General features: G+C 41.8%; 1 protein-coding gene across 1 annotated transcript; it reads left to right on the forward strand.

Moving 5' to 3' along the window:
• The first annotated feature begins 13,967 nt into the window (after positions 1-13,967).
• LOC126323199 (uncharacterized) lies at positions 13,968-19,781 on the forward strand. The gene is made up of 3 exons (XM_049994614.1): positions 13,968-14,051; positions 16,331-16,443; positions 19,330-19,781. Exons 2-3 carry the CDS (start codon positions 16,375-16,377, stop codon positions 19,606-19,608), a joined length of 348 nt encoding a protein of 115 aa, XP_049850571.1. The 5' UTR covers positions 13,968-14,051; positions 16,331-16,374; the 3' UTR covers positions 19,609-19,781.
• Positions 19,782-20,058: the final 277 nt, after the last annotated feature.

Consider the following 20,058-nt stretch of genomic DNA (forward strand, 5'->3'; position numbering starts at 1 on the left):
GAGTATTACGTTATGAATGCAGGTGACTATGGAGTAGGGTGTAGACAGTGTGACTTATGGAAATTTGGGTCAGTGCAGGAGGCGTACACGGATACCCGAGGAAGCTGAGGCGACGGCTAACGATCAGTGATAAATACGTGTTCTAGAAGAGGTCTGACACAAACTGTCATGTACCAATAATAGGTAGTGTGCTGACAGAGAATATGTTGGCACTAGCCATGTTAGGTATTAACATGGCTGGTGCCATCATTTTCTCTGTCAGCAAATTTATTTCGAATTGACAATTATTTGTTATTTTCAACAGAAGTCAATTCGTTTAAATAAAGAATATAATGCTATTGAATGACTGATGGAATAGTACAGGCAAGTTTAAAGAGTTATTCCTTCCTTCAAATTTTATAGAAAAATCCTCATATATATCTTTATTTGAGCTCGACACAATATAAAACAATATAAAATGATTTGTGTTACTGAGAATGTCGATTAAGAAATCTTTAGTCTAAACTTCATTAAGATAAGTGACTATTGTAAATGTTAGTTGTACACCGTGATACTGCTTGCCGCCTAAGATACCACTTTACAGACTATTTCAAAACTTCCGAAAATTCAGTAAATGCACTATCCATATGTTGAAAAAATCGTTCTGACGTACCATTTCCGACAGTTCACGCCCGGTACATCAATGAGATAGTCAAACCAATGATTCAGTTGACGGGGACTGAAGTACAATATTTATTTTTTACTTCAACTTAAGGGACCTTACAAAAGGAAAAAGTGAAACCTGGCAGGAGGAAAAGGTCGAGAGGGGCGGGGGTAGTAATAAAAGAAGATTACAAAAACGTAACGGCTTCGCAAAAGTGATAGCTCTCTGATGGTGATTGTATTAACTGAAGCATAAAAACTGTAAATAAATCAGCAAATAAAAGAATAATATTGTTTCACTTTTCGTTTGTTTTAGAAGCTTCTTAGGTGGCTGGAAATCTAAGTAGAAAGTCCATCAGAAAGCCTTCCCTGGAATCTGGGCTAGAAACAAGTGTTGCGTGCTTGGCTTCCTCCCATACAACATCGTAGTGCAAACTTCCTCCGATAACGAATGCCACACCTCGATGGAACGATGAATAGCAAAATTTTGGTTACTGATGAGACCAGATGCAGCCTTGGCGTCAGCATTCGGCAGCAGCTGCTCCGCCAGAAGACTATGACTTCCAGGGCCCGTTCCAGGCATGATGATGTGGGAAGTCATAGCCTGCAGTAGCTTTACACGTCGGCTGTCGTTGAGAAAGGATGCATCTTTAACACTGTCCAGCCCATTCTGTAGCCGTTCCTACAACGTCAGTGCGGGTTGCTCTTCCAAGAGAACACCACCAGTACACACACTTTATAATGGAGTACACACACTTTATAATGGAGCAGTGTTAATGTCCATGTATAAAAACGTGCTGTCGAAATCTGACGTGTTTATTCACTAAATTTTCTAAATATTTAATTGCAATGATAAATACACAATTAAATTATTATTTTAGAGTAAAGCAGAAAATCATTTGCGTACATTGAGAGTTTATTATTCACTTATTATTAATTATTATTGCAAAAAATATAAAAACATGCAAAAGAAAGAAGGAAGCCATTAGGCTTGATGGATTCCTAGCTTTTGTCCTTCCCGTTTCCTTTTGGTGAACGCCTTTTCAACAAGGAAAAGGCGGAGCATGCAGCCCTGGCGGACAGTGCTGACATAGAGGTAACAGGTGGCCTTGTCGCTTTACGTTTTGACAACACCTTTTACGTGGAAGACACTTTCCTGCACGCGGCTTGAGCATAGCAGAAGTAACCAGACAGCAGTGACAGTGGAAGACCACGTTTTTTTATGTGTTCCGCAAGACTTTACTGTTTATGCTAATACCTGTATAAACTATGAGAGGAAAATGTTTATAAATGCTTCTGTTCTAAAAAGTCGTCTCTGGTAATTATTAGCCGCGTCTGCAAACTTTACCAGGCTCAATGACTGCGCAACTTTTCTTCATGCACGTAGGAAATGTGGAGTCTGGCATTGCCAATGTCATATCGTTTGAACCAGAGGTGTGTGTGTGTGTGTGTGTGTGTGTGTGTGTGTGTGTGTGTATGTATGTGTGTAAGTATTTTTTCCGTTGCACATCCTCAGTTGCTCTCTACACAACAAGGCAGGATACGAAATACTTAATGGTCATTTTGTAGAGGAGAGCCAGGCCTAATTCAAATCGTTTTGTGATCAAGTGTGTTTTGTTGAGTATATTGTCATTTACAATACAGAGTGTTATTTTTTTATTTCGAAATCCATTGCATTTTTCTGGTCAGACTTTCAGCTGTAACTACAATTGTAACAGCAGAAACGGTAGCTGCAGTGTTTCCTTAAATTTAAAGAGGCAGAGTATTACTCATTTAACACTGGACTCGCATTCGGGAGGACGACGGTTCAATCCCGCGTACGGCCATTCTGATTTAGGTTTTCCGTGATTTCCCTAAATCGCTCCAAGCAAATGCCGGGATGGTTCCTTTCAATTGGCACGGCCGACTTCCTTCCCCGTCCTTCCCTAATCCGATGAGACCGATGGCCTCGCTGGTCTTCTTCCCCAAAACAACCCGACGCCCATTACCCATTTACTGATGGATCGCTTTGCTACATCACTTGAGGAAAATTGATTTCCACAACTGTAGTAAGGTCGCCTTCAATATTATTTATTGTTTATGACCGGTTTCAACAGTTAAGATTGTCATCTTCTGATCTGTAAAGTGATGGATTTACATACACAGCATTTGCAATTACTATTTCTATTTGCCATTACAAATGACGACATGACAAGTCTACTTTCAGATTTTCTTTTTATACTTCCTGTTTCGTTATGACTGTATCCAAATGCCATGTTCACGTTGTAGTATATAGTTGTTACAATATATATGCAGTCGGCATATATATCAGCATATCGTTTCCGTAAAGTCATATTCTTAAAGTATGAAAAGTACATTACCTTTATTCAAATGACAAGTATTAGCTTTAAAATACTGAAAAGAGTCAGTTTCATTCTGGTACCCAAAAGCGATTGTTTATTTCATTAAAAACTAACTTGAATAAGTTCCAACTTGAATGAACAGATTCAACTTTCAATCTTCGTGACGTCCCTATATAGCAAATGTTATTTTTAATGTTCAGCAGGAAGTTCTCAAGGTGAGTACAGTCACAGTTCTAGTCACGGCTCCTGTTCGAGTGGTGGATGTAGCCACTATGATATGGAAAACAGAAAGTAAGGTGCACAGTGAATGCTTCGAATACTTTGTTGGTAAATACAGCTACGCAGCTTTTGAACACTTCAAAAGAAGACCAGTAGCCAAATTAAATCTTAATGAGGTAGAGACGACATCAAGATTAACCAAAGCGTGAATTATAGATTAATATAGTGTTCAAATTCAAGTATTGTTGTTCAGGTTCGCGCTCACGCTTTTACACGCTGTGTAAGACAGGCGCGGTCGTAGGGATGTTAGTCTGCTTCACGCACGCAACAACACTCTCGAAAAAATTTACATAAAGAGGTATTTGAATATGGGAAAAGAGGCGACAGTATCGTTGTAACTTCTCTCATTATTGAACACAGACTCCAGATGTTCATCAAAACCCTTGTCCAGTACCATTCCCAAACCTGTACCCTCTTTAGTATCTGCGGGATCTGACAGGGCAGCGTCATCCCACGATGACAACCGACACTGCTGACTGGACAATACGAATTACACTACTCCATTGCAACTGAAGCTTAGTGAAACTCCGCTCATATGGACCCAACTCTGGTAACATCCCTTGAATTTGTATCGACAAGGGATGAGTAACACGGAACACCATCTCAGAAGTTGACATCTGACGCCTCTAGGATGACAATCTCTGTACACGATCTGCGAGACTCTGTTGCAATTGCAGGAAAACGAAATTGTTCTATAGTACGCTATAGTGACCTAAACCTGCCCTTAGTGGCTACAGCACTCGACATATTGCGTCAAGAGATGGAAATAACACAGAACACGATGTCCCAACATGAAAACCGATACCTTTAAGCCGACAAACTTTATGCATGAATGCACAGGACTCCACTGCAACTGAATGATAATAAAACTGCTCTCCAATACAGTATTTCTACTGGGACCAACGTCATCTTAGTAAGTACTCTGCCTACCGCAGTGGCCGAGCGCTTATAGGCGCTGCAGTCTGGAAGCGCACGACCGCTACGGTCGCAGGTTCGAATCCTGCCTCGAGCGTGGATTTGTGTGATGTCCTTAGGTTAGTTAGGTTTAAGTAGTTCTAAGTTGTAGGGGACTGATGACCTTAGATGTTAAGCCCCATAGTGCTCAGAGCCATTTGAACCATTTGAGTAAATACTCTGTTGTGGTCACCGGTGTAATATAAGAATGAAAATTTACTTGAACTCATTGCTTCAGCCTATTATTTTGTATTAATTTTCCGCTACTGGGGCTTATATACACTGCATACACCCTTGCATTTCATTGAACTGCTTAACGTGTACTATGTTTTACTAAGCAAAAGTGGTAATCGTCTTTTGATAGAGCTAATGCATATAAATAAGTAACTGTGTTGTGCTTAATTTAGTGAACACATCAATTATTTTAGGTGGAAGTGGTCAGATGAAAGCTTGAAAATGCATTTACCACGTATTCATAGCAATTTTCTAACTAAAAATGCAGAATTTTGCAGTATGACGCTCATTTCCGTCTTGTTTTCTTTGCTATTCGAAGCCTAATTGTTCATTAAGTTATTTGATTAGTTTGAAATCTCTACTTACCTCGATTCACGTTATTTTCTAGTGGGTGACAGCTACTTGTTTACAGGAGAGCTACCATAGCAACAACCGGTCAGAGCACGAGTTTTGTCATACCTTCCGTCCTGTGCACAGTTATCATATCGCTCTGCTCCCTCAGGTGCCGGTTGCGTCAGCTGGAGACGGCAGTTGTGGTCAGTAACACAACTGTTGTTATTTTTTCTCACATCCTTTGTTTCTCTGTGCAGGATGTTTCTTTTACGCAATGTGTTAATCTGTCTGTGAAACAACTATGGAAGTATTGTAAATACCTGATTTTGTCGGCTGGAGAGCGGTTAAAGAATTCAGTGTCAATAAAGTTTCAGATTTGAAGTTTTTTTATCGCCTTGATTGCGTTTAGCTACCCTGGATTAGTAGTTTTGACCGGGCTAAGCTGCCATCTTCAGATCCACAGTGTACAGATTATGAAATCACGCTGTACGATAAAACGTACGTTTGCTTCCGAACCGTCGTAACGGACTCATAATAAAACGAGAGTAGACACTGATAATGTTACTGCCCTCTTATGGCAAGACAGAGCCATACAAGTGTGCCACATCAAGAAGCGCCCCATATCTTCTGGCTTGGCTGCGGCAACATACTGAAAATCTGTGCTAAGTTCCTATGGGACCAAACTGCAACCTAGCTTCAACATACGCTAAGGACAACGCACGCGCACACACACACACACACACACACACACACACACACACACACACACACACACACACACACACACACCTGAGGGAGGACTCGAACCTCTAACGGTGAGAGCCGCGCGAACCGTGGCCAGGCGGTTACCCCGCGCAGCACAACATACTGATTATATGTAGCTACATAAAATACAGCCGGCAGCCAAGCCAGGCACATGGGGCACTTCTTGATGTGCCACACTTGTATGACTTTGTCTTGTTATGATGTCACAGTTACATTTTTAATATCCTACTCTCTCTTTATTACGGAAATAAAGTCCCTTTTATCGCACAGCGTCAGTTGACAACCAGTGGAGTGTGAATCCAAAGATGGTTGCTTAGTCCTATCGAAACTAGTAATCCAGAGTACCTACACGCGATCAAGGCAATAAAAAATTCCATACTAGAAACTTTCTTTACATTGAACTTAGGAAGTGATAAGACCATTTGGATTTTGCTTTGCGGATTCAATACCGCATAGTAAAGATAAACGTACGAATGTACTCAGTTCGGAATGGCGCAGCTGAATATATATATATATATATATATATATATATATATATATATATATATATATATATATATATATATATATGCACTTTCACGTAAAGCTGAATTGACAATGTCTCCATCCCCCATCCCCCTCTTCCATGCGCTCAACTGATAATCAACAATCGCTTTCTTATTACGGGTATCATTATGAGCAGTTTGCCATTAATTTCACATTTTCTGATATGATTCATCCATATTCTCTTTGAATTCTGCAAATAACTTTCTTGGTACCCCTAGTATCCGACTACATGTCTAGGTTATCTCTATTTTTTATAGGAGCAGGCGTATTACCTATAACGACACACAGCAATTGTGAGAATATTATAACACATTACTCATTAAAGTCACAGTTGCTATGTGTTATAGGTGATTACCGGCTTCGTTCGTTACCTTACCATAACAGTCAAAAATGGTATTAATTTAATCACATCACAACTACACTTACAAAATCTCCATTTTGCACTACGTAGATAAAATCTTAGTTTAATTTGTACAACGTAGACAATCTTGTACTCAGTTCCCTGATCCAGTCCTAACATTTGAATCGCTTTTGCATTAAAAGTCACTGTCTCACTAGATGAAAGCAAAATAGTAGGTTTAAAACTCCCTTTCCAGACGTAGTGAATGTAAAGGAAGACTTCATTCAGTTAACTAAAAACGTTCCAGGCTGTTTTTACTGTCCTGTCCCTGCGTCTCATCATCGCCGTACAGTCTTTATCTTCGATTTTGCTATACACAATAAGCCACCAAATTATTCAGTGTTCATATGTACTATTTTCTTTTCGATGCTTTGATTGCACATTACTTCAGGTTTATTATAATTTATTTTAAAACTGCCTTTCATTATTTTCAAACTTGCATAATTTTAAGTTTATCTGCACTGAAGGCAAACAACACAGCGTCATCGCCAACGCCAAGATTGTGCATAGAAGGTCAGTTAAAACGTATTTCTTCTTACTTTCCACTGAAAACTTTATTTAGGGCTCCTGGTAAAAGTAGCTTGTTTCTTCATTCAATTACGCGTTGTCCGCTAATTGGTGAAATGTAAAGAAAGCTACAGCACTGATGTGTTTTGGGTGAAGCAGTGCCTTCTTCCTCAAGGCTTTTTGTATACATTTCAGTCAAAAACAATGTTCTGTAGTTAGTTCACGACTCTCTTGTGATACATTGACCTATACTCACGTATAAAATCTGATCGTACGTTTAACTGATTGAAATTAAATCTTTTTTTCGAGCTGGCTGGTGATAATTGTAGACAATGTCTTGTACGTTACGGAGAGGAGGTTGATATGTTTACAGTTTTTTGTCTTGTCTATCTCTTTCCTTCAGAAGGAGAATAATAAAAGCAATGCTCCGGTGTTAAGGTATTCTCTTTCTCAGCAGCAATTCCGTAAAGGAGGAGACTCATTTCACAGAACTGAATGCGAGCGAATCGAGGTGTGTAGATAGAAAAGGTTGGAAGACAGTTGTCTACAAGACAACATTCTGGAATGATATTTTCATCTTTAACCCTCTGCATTTATTTTTAAAAAAACTTTAAATACTTATATCTTTTTCTCCCTATTGCTACAGACATTGACATCATAATTGATGGTATATCCACAAGAAAAATTGTTGTATTCGTTTTTTTTACACATATTTTCCATTCAGTTCGAGAATAATGTTGTATATACTACATAATTTTAAGTATCTTTGGATACAGCACGCAAGATTAGAATATTCAACGGTCACTGGCATTGAACCTAGTAATGCGTCCCTGTGGAATACGTATAACAAAACAGGAAGAAGAACCGAAGCTTGACGTGGCTAACGTGTCTTCACAGAGGAATCGTTAGGTGGATGACATTCTACATGCCGAAGGTGACCAACTAACCACAAGTTTTCACACATAGAACTGAGAATAAGAGTCTTGTAAATTGGCAGCCTGCCACACCGTCTCGTACCATAGTTTTCTGCACTACCTACTGCTTCAGTTTCACTTCAGCCGAATCTGCAAGCCTTCACCAAAAATTAAATTCAAAATTGCAACAGAAGTTTGATTTTTGAGAAAAGTAGTGCACTCTTGGCAGAACCACGATTTTAACCATTGACTATGTGCTGTTAACTATTTGTTACGTTATGGTTACATCCAAAATAACAGTCTGATTGGCGAACAGCGTGTATCGTAGACATTTAAGCATGTAAGACTGCTGCGCTGTCATGAGTGATCCTAAATTAAATATCGATAGCTCCTTGCTGAAGTCCAAGCAATAGCCTACATGCTACAAGCACAGGCAGCACAGTTTGAGTGAATAATATAATTTATTCATTAATCATACAGCTGCAAACAACCCTCACCAAATAGACGTTATTTATTACATCAGGTTTATCTGCTACCTCTCTCTGTCACGAGACACGCGTAAAGTCAACAGGCAAATTTGCAGATGGAGGGACTATCGTCAACGTCATTCATGCGTGAAGATGGCAGGTAATATCGTTCTCAGGGAGTGAAGTGGCATAGGAGTATTTGATGCGCACGAAATCTCTCCGTATCACGTCTTACCTAGTTATCCAGAACTGCCCACACTGAACGTGTACCTTCTCCAATGATGTCTGTGTCAACAGGAGGTTTAATATAAAAATCATTTCCCACTTTCATACCAAACTACGACTAAAGTTAGGAAGACTTTGGTATGGCTCACTGGTTGTTTACAAAGGAGAAAAATCTAGAGTGTGCACTATACATGTTAACATGAAAGAATGAAATTTTCAAGCTACAGCGGCCTGTGTGCTGATATGAAACTTCCTCGCAGATCAAAACTATGTGGCCGATCGAGATTCCAACTCGAGGCCTTTGCCTACGTGGATAAGTGCTCTACAGACTCTTTTTCCGACTGATCTACTCAAAAATAACACACAACCTCTCCTCTCAGCTTTTCTTCCGCCGGTGTCTCATCTCGGAAGGTAAGAGTCCCATATTCGAGTCTCGGTCGGGCAATTTGTTTTTATCTAGCACGAAGTTTAACATGAAAAGGCATTCGTACTTAATAAGTTACGGTGTACTGTCATCACAGAAACACTGTGCCCCTTACTATACGAAAACCAGGTATGTCTTGTTGTGGTTTTGAGTCCGAAAATGCAGCTCTCATGCTACTCTGTCGTAGACAAGCCTCGACATCTCCGAATAAGGACCCCGACCTGCGTCCATTTGTACTTTCTCGCCGTAGTCAAGCCTTGCTCTTCCACAACAATGTTTGCCATCCACACTTCCCTCCGTTGCCAAACTTCTCTCAGCAGTCGTCCTTCGAAGCAATACTTTCCTTTAGCCACCTTGTGCTTCAAATGCCTTTTCTCCACAACGTGGTTCTGTACTGCCTCGTCAGTTGTCCTAGCTACAGACCTGAACTACAGCGGCCTTCTCTAATACCACATTTCACAAGCTTCCGTTCTATTCTTAACTTCGATACTTACCATTAACGTTTCACTCCCGTAGAAGTCTACATTCCGAACAGCTTCAGAAAAGACAACCTAGCACTTAACACTGTATTCGATGTGAAAAGAATTCAGAAATAATTTCAGTGCTGTTGTTAGCCTGCAGTTTATATACTCTCTACTTTGGCTGCTGTCAGTTATTTTTATGCCCAAATAACGAAAGTCATCTAATACTTTCCGTATGCTATTCCCAACGTAATTCCGTCAGCGTCGCCTGATTTGATTCAATTATATTCCATTTCTCTCGTTTTGCTTTTAATAATGTTAATCTTGTGAGACACCATTCGTTTCGTTCAGCTTCTCTTCCAAGCCATTTGCCATCTGTTACGGATTTATAACGTCATCGGTAGGGCGTGCAGGAGGTAAACTCGGAAAATACCGGGAGATATGGAAAGATTTCCTTTGCACTACATCATGGTCAGGCATGGACTCAGAAATCAGCCACTGGATTGAAAAGTGTACAGAGTACAAGATATAGACTCAGATGAGTAGTGGTGAAGAGTAGCTTGAAGTTCAAGAAATTAGTCAGGAAGAATCAATATGTAAAGAATTGAGATACGGCAGTACCAAGGAATGAACAGATACTTATGAAGGCAGTTAGAAAAATCGAAACAACCTTCCGTGAAATTAAAAACAGGGCTGGTAACGTTAAAGCTGCAATGGGAATGCCACTGTTTAATGCAGAGAAGAGAGCGGATAGGTGGAATGAGCACACTGGAGGCCTCTGAGGGTGAAGACTTGTCTGGAGACGTGATAGAAAAAGAAACAGGAGTCGATGTAGAAGAGACAGGGGCTCCAGTATTGGAAACAGAATTTAAAAGAGCTTTGAATGAATTAAGAAAATCAGGAGGGATGGATATTATTCCATCGGAATTTCTGAAATCTTTGGGGAAGAGGCAGCAGGTGTGCTGAATGTATGAGTCTGGGAATATAGCATATGACTTTCGCAAAAATATCATCCACAAAATTCCGAAGACTGCAAGAACGGACAAGTGCGAAAATTACCGCACATTCAGCTTAACAGCTCATGCGTCCAATTTTCTGACAAGAATAATATACAGAACAATGAAGAAGAAGATTGAGGATGTGTGAGATGACGAATAGTTTGGCTTTAGGAAAGGTAAAGGCGCCAGAGAGATATTTCTGACGTTGCGGTTTATAGTGGAAGCACGACTAAAGAAAAATCAAGACACTCTCACAGGATTTGTCGACCCGTAAGATGGTGCAAGATGTTCGAAATTCTGAGAATAGTATGGGTAAGCTATAGGGAGAGAGGGGTAATATACAACATGTAAAAGAAGCAAGAGGGAATAATACGACTAGAAGACCAAGAACGAAGTGTTCAGTTTAAAAATGGTTTTAGACAGGGATGTAGTCTGCACCCCTGTTATTCAATACATCCCTAGAAGAAGCAATGAGGGAAATAAAATGAAGGTTCAAAAGAGGAACTAAAAGTCAAGATGAAAGGATATCGATGATAAGATTGGCTGATTATATTCCTATTTTCAGTGAAAGTGAAGAATAATTACAGGATCTACTGTATGGAATGGGCAGTCTAATGACTACAAAATATGAACAGAAAGTAAATAGAAGAAAGACAAAAGTAATGAGAAGTAGCAGAAATGAGAAGTGCGAGGAACTTAACATTAGGATTGCTGATCGCGAAGTAGAGGAAGTTAAGAACTTTTGCTACTTAGGCAGTAGAGCCACCCGTAACGGACGGAGCAAGGAGGACATCAAAAGCAGACTAGTACTGGCAAAAAGGGCATTACTGGCCAAGATAAATCTACTTATATCAACAAGTAGGCCTTAATTTGAGGAAGAAATGTCTGAGAATGTGATTTTGGAGCACAGTACTGTATGGTAATTACACATGGACTGTGGGAAAACCGGAAGACAATCGAAGTATTTGAAATGTGGTGCTACGGAAGAATGTTGAAAATTAGGTGAACTGATCAGATGAGGGATGAGGTGGTATTGCGCAGAATAGGAGATGAAAGGAATATGTGAAAACACTGACAAGAAGAAGAGACAGGATGATAGGATATCTGTTAAGATGACACGGAATAACTTCCATGGTACCAGAGGGTAAAAACTGTAGAGGGAGACAAAGATGGAATGCATCCAGCAAATAACTGAGGTCGCGGGTTGCAAGTGGTGCTCTGAGATGAAGAGATTGGCATAGGAGAGGAATTTGTGGCGGGCCATATAAAAATTAGTGACTCAAAAGAAAATGTACAGGCCCAAATCACCCACAAATCTAATCATTTATTCTTCCAACTGCGCACAGTAAGTACAATTTCGTTATTTGCTATCCTTACTGGTCTTGCAATTTTGATAGCCAGACGTATTTTATCGAAAGAGTGCTGATACAAAAATAAGTAAATTCCTGGAAGTCGAAGAATAGCACAGAGAAGATAGAAGACTAGCACAACTGCTTACGTTAGTGCTGCCCACAGTCTCGTATTCAGGAAGAGCCTGAAGTAGATTAAAAATCGATTACAGCGACGCCTGATTACCACAGAAGTGTTGTTGCGTTACACTAGAAAATATCATGTATTTGCTCTGAATCAGTAGACATGAGACTGTTTGCAACAAATTTGTTTACTTACAAAATATATTCATTTAGTGGAGGTTCCTTAAAAATTTGCACTTTTATTCTGCACACGTTTGCATTCGTTACTAACACTGTAAACAACATTTCTACATAATGGTACACGAGACGCCGGACAGGAGCTCCGCAGGTGTTTTGGCATTAGAAGGATAAAGGGCACGTCTCTAGAAAACTTCTCATATGTGCTACTGAACTGATCTACTCTAGCCGTAACCAGACAGTGAAAGCACTACTCCACCACGAATAACAGTTGTCTAATAATATGAACAGTTATGTTTGTTTTATGACAAACTCCGCACCAATATTCTTTTTGCTTTACGTGATTTTCATATGTCATAATAAATTAAGTTAATGTGATTAACACAACATTTCTCACATCGGTAACTGATTCTTTCTCTAGATTGACTTCTGCAAGGCGTTCGATACTGTTTCGTACAGTCGTTTAACGAACAAAGTAAGAGCATATGGACCATCAGACCAATTGTGTGATTGGATTGAAGAGTTCCTAGATAACAGAACGCCGCATCTCATTCTCAATGGAGCGAAGTCTTCCGAAGTAAGAGTAATTTCAGGTGTGCCGCAAGGCAGTGTCGTAGGACCGTTGCTTTTCACGATATACATGAATGACCTTGTGGATAACATCGGAAATTTACTGAGGCTTTTTGCGGATGATGCTGTAGTACATCGAGAGGTTGTAACAATGGAAAATTGTACTGAAATGCAGGAGGATCTGCAACTAATTGATGCATGACGCAGGGAACGGCAATTGAATCTCAACGTAGACAATTGTGATGTGCTGTGAATACATAGAAAGAAAGATCCTTTATCATTTAGCTCAATATAGTAGGTCAGCAACTGGAAGCAGTTAATTCCATAAATTATCTGGGAGTACGCATTAGGAGTGATTTAAAATGGAATGATCATATAAAGTTGATCGTCGGTAAAGCAGATGCCAGACTGAGATTCATTGGAAGAATCCTAAGGAAAATGCAATCCGAAAACAAAGGAAGTAGGTTACAGTACACTTGTTCGCCCACTGCTTGAATATTGCTCACCAGTGTGGGATCCGTACCAGATAGGGTTGATAGAAGAGATAGAGAAGATCCAACGAAGAGCAGCGCTCTTCGTGACAGGATCATTTAGTAATGGCGAAAGCATTACGGAGATGATAGATAAACTCCAGTGGAAGACTCTGCAGGAGGGACGCTCAGTAGCTCGGTACGGGCTTTTGTGAAATTTCGAGAACATGCCTTCACTGAGGAGTCGAGCACTATATTGCTCACTCCTACGTATATCTCGCGAAGAGAGCATGAGGATAAAATCAGAGAGATTAGAGCCCAAACAGAGGCATACTGACAATCTTTCTTTTCACGAACTATGCGAGACTGGAATAGAAGGGAGAACCGATAGAGGTACTCAAGGTACCCTCCACCACATGCCGTCAGATGGCTTGCGGAGTATGGATGTAGATGTAGATGAATGTGTACTGTATGACAAGGCAGGCCAACCACGTATCAAAAATACATTTGTTCTAATGGCGACGTTACTTCTTCAGTGACAATAAGATGACGCATACAATCATCGGCCAACGACAGATCTCCAGTTTGTGGAAACCACACTATGAGAAGTCGCTTAACACTCATTTCATTGGTGCCTGAGATGCACAATTTCGTAACGAATGCCCGCTTCGAGAACCAGAGGGCCCGACCGGTGCTCGGTTGATGACGCAATGTTCCTGGAGGTCTCAGCGCTGGCGGCGTCACACAGAAAGCACCAGAGAGTAGGTGCCCGCGGAGGGGATGCACCTACGGCCCCGCCACAGCCGTTAAATAGCGGGCCAGCGACCTTCGTCTGCACTGTACCACAGGCACAGCGCACGCACCGCACGAGGTAAGTGCTAGCTCTGCGCAGACAGATCGATTGTCTATTTCTGTAGTCATCAGACTTGTGATCTGATTTGATGCGGCCCGCCACGAGTTCTTTTCTTGTGCCAACCTCTTCATCTCAGAGTAGCACTTGTAACCTGCGTCGTGAATTAATTACCCGATGTACTCCAATGTCTCTCTTCCTCTACAGCTCTCTCTAGCACCATTAATTTATTCCGTGCTGTTTTAACAGATGTCCTACCATCGAGTTATTTCTTCTTGTCAGTGTTTTGTATATATTCTTTTCCTCACCGATTCTGCGTATAACCTCCTCATTGCACGCCTTATCAACCCACCTAATGTTCAACATTCGTCTGTATAGCACTACAAATCCCCAAGCAAGCGATTGTCTAGGTCACTATTGCGTAGTAAACCTGAGGCGAAAGCTAGCCAATACATAGGCTCTTGTAAGACTCTGCTTGCCCATCGATCCTTCTCGCGCTGCCTCTGCAGTGGAGCGCAGGATTAGACGAATCTTTGCTGTTTCTTTCGTTGTGTAAGCAGGCTTTACCGTAAGAGGTAATAGTGTAGTGCCTGGAGAAATTATAAATGTCTTTTTAAAGATTTTATGCTGTTGAGAATAATTCTATTACGTTACAAAGAACGTAGTTTCATTTTTCGGCGAGTGGGACGAGAAGATGAAAGAAATTGTACTGGACATAATAGTAAAAAGGTTCGCTTGTATTTAAGAAACACAATCTGACGGATTATCTTCATAAAACATCGGCTGTCATTGATTTCAAACTGCTGAAAGGTGAACTGACTGAGAATAAGTTGTTGCACTTGATACTGCAGACCGTTGATACTTTGGAAACTAGAAGGGAGTTGTTTAAGGAAGAACTGGAATATGCTATAAGGGAGTTGTCCAGACAATGATTCAGAATAAAGTGAAGAAAAGTAAATGGAAAAAGAAAATACTATTGATGGTGAAGAAAGTCTCTATGTAGAAAAACGTTGATGCCGTGGAAACTAGAAGTGAGTCGTCTAGGGAAGGACTGTAACATCCTATAAGGGAGCTGTCTAGGACGAATTGGAATATGGTACACCAAAAGTACATTGTTACTTAATTCTACAAATGATGCAAGAGGAAGAAGGCTGCCAGTGTCAGATGGAAAGTGGAAAATCCTTACTGAGGACTGGCGGGCATGTGCTAAGTAGATCAAGACTAGCAGTGTGAAGGATGGATGCGGTGGAAGAAGTTCAGAATAAACAGGTCCAAAGAATGTGTACTACAAACGCAGGAAGCGCTTTTAGACCTCAAGGTGATCAGACAAAGTAATGGCGACAGAGGAACTACCTGCAAAATGGCCCAAGAATTTCAAGTAAACGTGAAGAGAGAATCGTACACAAACACACACACACACACACACACACACACACACACACACACACACACACACACACACACACAAAAACCATGAAATAATATTCAGCATGAAGAGACATTAGTTGAAAGATCTTCTCTGGCTGTTAAGATAGTTAATTTGGAGTAGGTAGAATGACGTTAAAAAAAGCAAAATGTATTCAATCGGCTGTTCTATAGCTTACCTCTGACAGATGATAATAGTGCGCTTGGAAAGTACTCTTATTCTGCTGCCCAGAAAAGACTCAGGGAGTCTGATTCCAGCAGACATCCATATATCAATTCTGTAACTTCTTTTCATCTCAAAGATGTCAAGAAATGTTTCTGAAATCTGAATTGTATAATAGTTTAAATACATTTATGTCTTACTTTCATAAATAAAAATGGATTAGATTTATAAGGACTTCCAATGGTATACAATTATACAGTTTTACTGAACTTATAGGAAGGCCTTGTAGTATTAGTGTATAAAAAGCACTAAACTATTCTGAACATTTACTGCAGTCTTGACTCGGGGGAGGGGGGTTGATGTACAAAAGGGTCGTTAGGAATTTCATTGCTTCTGTACTATTTAATGTTTAGGTGGGAGTAAACTTCTTTCGTGTTGAACTGTTCTTGTAAAAGTTACGCCTGCAAGTTGTTGCCATCAGACAGGAAGAACTTAATTTAATGGCAAAAGTCGTGAAAGAAATTTAGCTGATTGTGGTGGTATCTCAATGCAACTTTATTATGACCAGCGTAAGTGATTTCTAAGCAATTGTTTGAAATAGCTTCAAATGTGCCGAAAATGTGTCCGAACATACATTAAATATCGATGCCGTCAATAATCACGTATTATGAAACTATGTAGCTCCTAATGCTCTCTGTCTCCTCTGTTCCAGACTGACAACTGGACCAGTCGCAGCCCCGCTAAACACGCCACACAATGAGGACGACCTTGGCTCTTCTCCTCATCAGCGTCTTCGCTGTCATTTGTTCCGCTCAAGTGGAAGAGGTATGTAGACGCCGGAACTTAGCAGTTCTCCAGTGTGGCCGGTGCGGACGTATGTATCATTGAATGTTTCGTGAGGGTGCGAGATTAGTAACACTATTTGGTGTTGGAAGCAGACGGGTTGAATCTTGAGTAGGAAGAGACAGTTTGCGATGTATAGCCTGATCCTGATTTCTGAACTGACTACCAAAACTTATGGATAGTGCCAGAGGTCTTTGTAAGGATTTTTAGGGCCCGCGTTTAAACATTTTCCGTTGTGATCTGTCCGATCAGAGAGATAGTTTTACCTAGAAGGCGTCTCAGTGTTTTTTAAAAGGAGGCGGCAAAGTGATAGAACCTATTTTCATTTTGCCTGGTCTTTCACCGTTCTGATAAACCTAGTAGCCAAACTGGCACATGGCAGTCCTTCATATGATACTTGATTCTCATACAAGCACCAGGAACTTGACATAGCTATTTAATTATCAGCTGTCTGTTACTGAAACGATAGTAGCTAATGATTGTTCCTAGGCCTCTCCTACGTGTGTTTTGGTATTCGGCTTTCGCCCAAGAGGGCTACATCGTCTATGAATTTTGAAACTGTTGCTCTTTAGCTACTTCGACCGTTCTTGGCAACGTTCTTGACTCTAAACTGAGTTGCATTGTACACTTAATTATACTGCCCTAATGGTAAAAGGAACGAAGGTATTTTTATTACTTTATCTTCTAGTCGGACGTATTACTGAAAATGTACATGTAATTTCAAATGTTTCATGACGGCAACTCGTCTAAGTTCAGCCAGAAAAGTACGAATGCAAGCCGAGTGCTTCATTGACCCGAAGAAATGGGTAGTCACACTGTAAAAACACTATCGGAATGATGTCATGCCTCGTATTGAACAATCGCGTGACGCCACATTCACTGAGACGCAATCACCAGAGTAGAGTCCGAAAGGCCTCAAGCGCAGCACTGGAAGAATCTTATGGGTTTCTCCTCACACTCAGTCGCCCTGGCCATACCCCCGATAGATATTCTGGTTATGCTTCATTACCAATGAAACAAATTTTCACTGCTGACGAAGACTAAATTGCAAAATAATTGAGAGAAAACAGCAAAATAAGCAAAGTAACGCTGTTTGGCGATACCTGCAACTCGTCTGTGCTTTTTGGATCCTGTTCGATGCTTCAGCAGCCAGCTGCAAGCGATCCTCACGCGATCTAGGATGAGGAGCGTTCCAGCTTTCACATGCAGGCGCGACCAAAAATACGCCACCAAATACTACTGAACATTGGCGTGACTATCACTTCAAAGAAATTAGTAAACCTAAACGACCATCGATATATTTGGCACATAGTTTGGAGGAGAAAACCCATGTAGCATTGGTACATTCTAGAAGATAAATGGACTGAAAAACGGACTCCTTTCTACTATAGCAACGGTATTACTGTTGTAATCCTAGTCATATATCTTTTCTTCACTTGCTTCATTACTCCTGCGACCGAACGAGGTGGTGCAGTGGTTAGCATACTGGACTCGCATTCGTAAGACGACGGTTCAATCCCGTCTCCGGCCATCCTGATTTAGGTTTCCCGTGATTTCCCTAAATCGCTTCAGGCAAATGCCGGGATGGTTCCTTTTAAAGGGCACGGCCGATTTCCTTCCCCATCCTTCCCTCACGCGAGCTTGCGCTCCGTCTCTAATGACATCGTTCTCGACGGGACGTTAAACACTAATCTCCTGCGACTTATGAGTTGAATAACTGTTTCCATTAGCTCCTCACCGACCTTGCATCCTTTGTTATACATACTAGCTGCTGCTCCACAGCTTCTCCAGTGTACATTTACGGCACCTGTACCTTCGGCACGTATATTGCACCCATATCCTCGTGCCTCCTCTCTCTGCCGATCTCATTCAATTCCCACTCTCTTCCTTTCTGCCCCGCCCCATTTCTCTGTCCATTTCCTCCTCCTTCATTTCTCTGTCCACACCTACCTCCTCTCGCCACCTGTCCAACCCCTTCTCCCTGATTTTGGTTTTCCATGATTTCCCTAAATCGCTCCCGGCAAATGCCAGGATGGTTCATTTTAAAGGGCACGACCGACTTCCTTCCCTATCCTTCCCTAATCCGATGAGACCGAAGACCTCGCTGTTTGGTCTCCTTCCCCAAACAACCTAAACTTATCCCCAACCCTTCCTCCCACCCACTATGTCCTCCTGCCTCCACTCTCCTTGTCTGTGCATTTCTCTATATGTCCATCACCTCCTGCCCCCCCCCCCCCCCCCAAAATCACCATATCCTCACCATGTGTGTCCGTTTCTTCCACCCCAGTCTCACTGTTCATCAGCTTCCCCACTATCTATGACCTTATCTCCACTTTCCTACGTACATTACCCTCGTCTGTGACTATTCCCGCCTTGCCCTCCCTCTGTTCATCTCATTCCCTCTCCCCCATCTCAGCTCTTCTCCTCCTTCTCTCTCTCTTTGTCCCTCTCCTGTTCCCTCTCTCAGCCACCTCCTCCTCCTCCTCCTCGCCACTCTCTGTCCATAGCCTCCCTCCTCCCTATCTCCTCTGTCAATGTCCTCCTGCATCCCTCTCCCTATATCCGTGTCTCCTACATCACCTTCGTGTCGTATTCTTGTGCCTATCTCCCTGAATCCATGTGCCCCATCTCTCTGTCCATCACCTCCTGTTTCCTCTCCCTAATCATCACCTCCTGTCCCCTTTCTCTTCCCTACTGCCCCATCTCGATATACGTCTCCTCCTCCCCCTCTTCCTTTCTATCTCCTCCTCCCTGCCACCCTCTAGCTAGACATCAGAATATTCAGAAAAACAATTAGGTGGCTTCTTGGTCTCGCTCATTGCTGTAGGAGACTATTAGATATCTTCTTAATTGCCTTCATTATTCTAGGACTCCGTGGTGCGGGAGCGGCGCTTCGTGTCGAGGGTGGAGAACCCGCCGAAGCGGCAGGAGAGCCACGTGTCGGGCAGCGTGGACGGCGGCATCAGCCGCGACCGCCGCATCGGCACCATGGTGCACGGCCGGGCGGACGGCGTGTGGACCAGCAAGGACGGCAACACCAGGGTGGGCGCCGGCGTCAGCTACGGCCGCGTGCACAACGGGCCGGCAGCCGGGCCCGCCTCCAAGGGAGGCTACATCAACGTCCAGCACAGCTTCCCGGGCAAGTGAGCGGATAAGGAAGCAGCTACACAGCGTGCCACACACAGCCGGACTCTTGCTCTCTTAAAGTTCTATTTCATTCCTCTTATACCGATGTTTAGCATTTGAATGATATTTTGTTATTTATGTGAATAAGGATGTAAATAAATATTTATTTTTGATAAATAAATTAGTAAGACCAAGACTGTGTCAACCTTAGCTTTCCACTTACAGCAACGAACTATGGTACGGTGTATGGCGGAGAGTATGTTTAAGCCGCGCGGGCTTAGCCGAGCGGTCTAAGGCGTTGCAGTCATGGACTGTGCGGCTGGTCCCGGCGGAGGTTCGAGTCCTCCCTCGGGCATGGGTGTGTGTTTGTCCTTAGGATAAATTAGGTTAAGCAGTGTGTAAGCTTAGGGACTGATGACCTTAGCAGTAAAGTCTCATAAGATTTCACACACTTTTGAACATTTTTTGGTA

The sequence above is a fragment of the Schistocerca gregaria genome, chromosome 2 (assembly GCF_023897955.1).
Source record: "Schistocerca gregaria isolate iqSchGreg1 chromosome 2, iqSchGreg1.2, whole genome shotgun sequence".
Lineage (NCBI taxonomy): Eukaryota > Metazoa > Arthropoda > Insecta > Orthoptera > Acrididae > Schistocerca > Schistocerca gregaria.

Coding starts and splice junctions, on each gene's coding strand:
- LOC126323199 (XM_049994614.1), top strand. CDS start 16,375: ATGAGGACGACCTTGGCTCTTCTCCTCATCAGCGTCTTCGCTGTCATT. Junction 16,444..19,329: donor GTTCCGCTCAAGTGGAAGAG/GTATGTAGACGC, acceptor TCATTATTCTAG/GACTCCGTGGTGCGGGAGCG.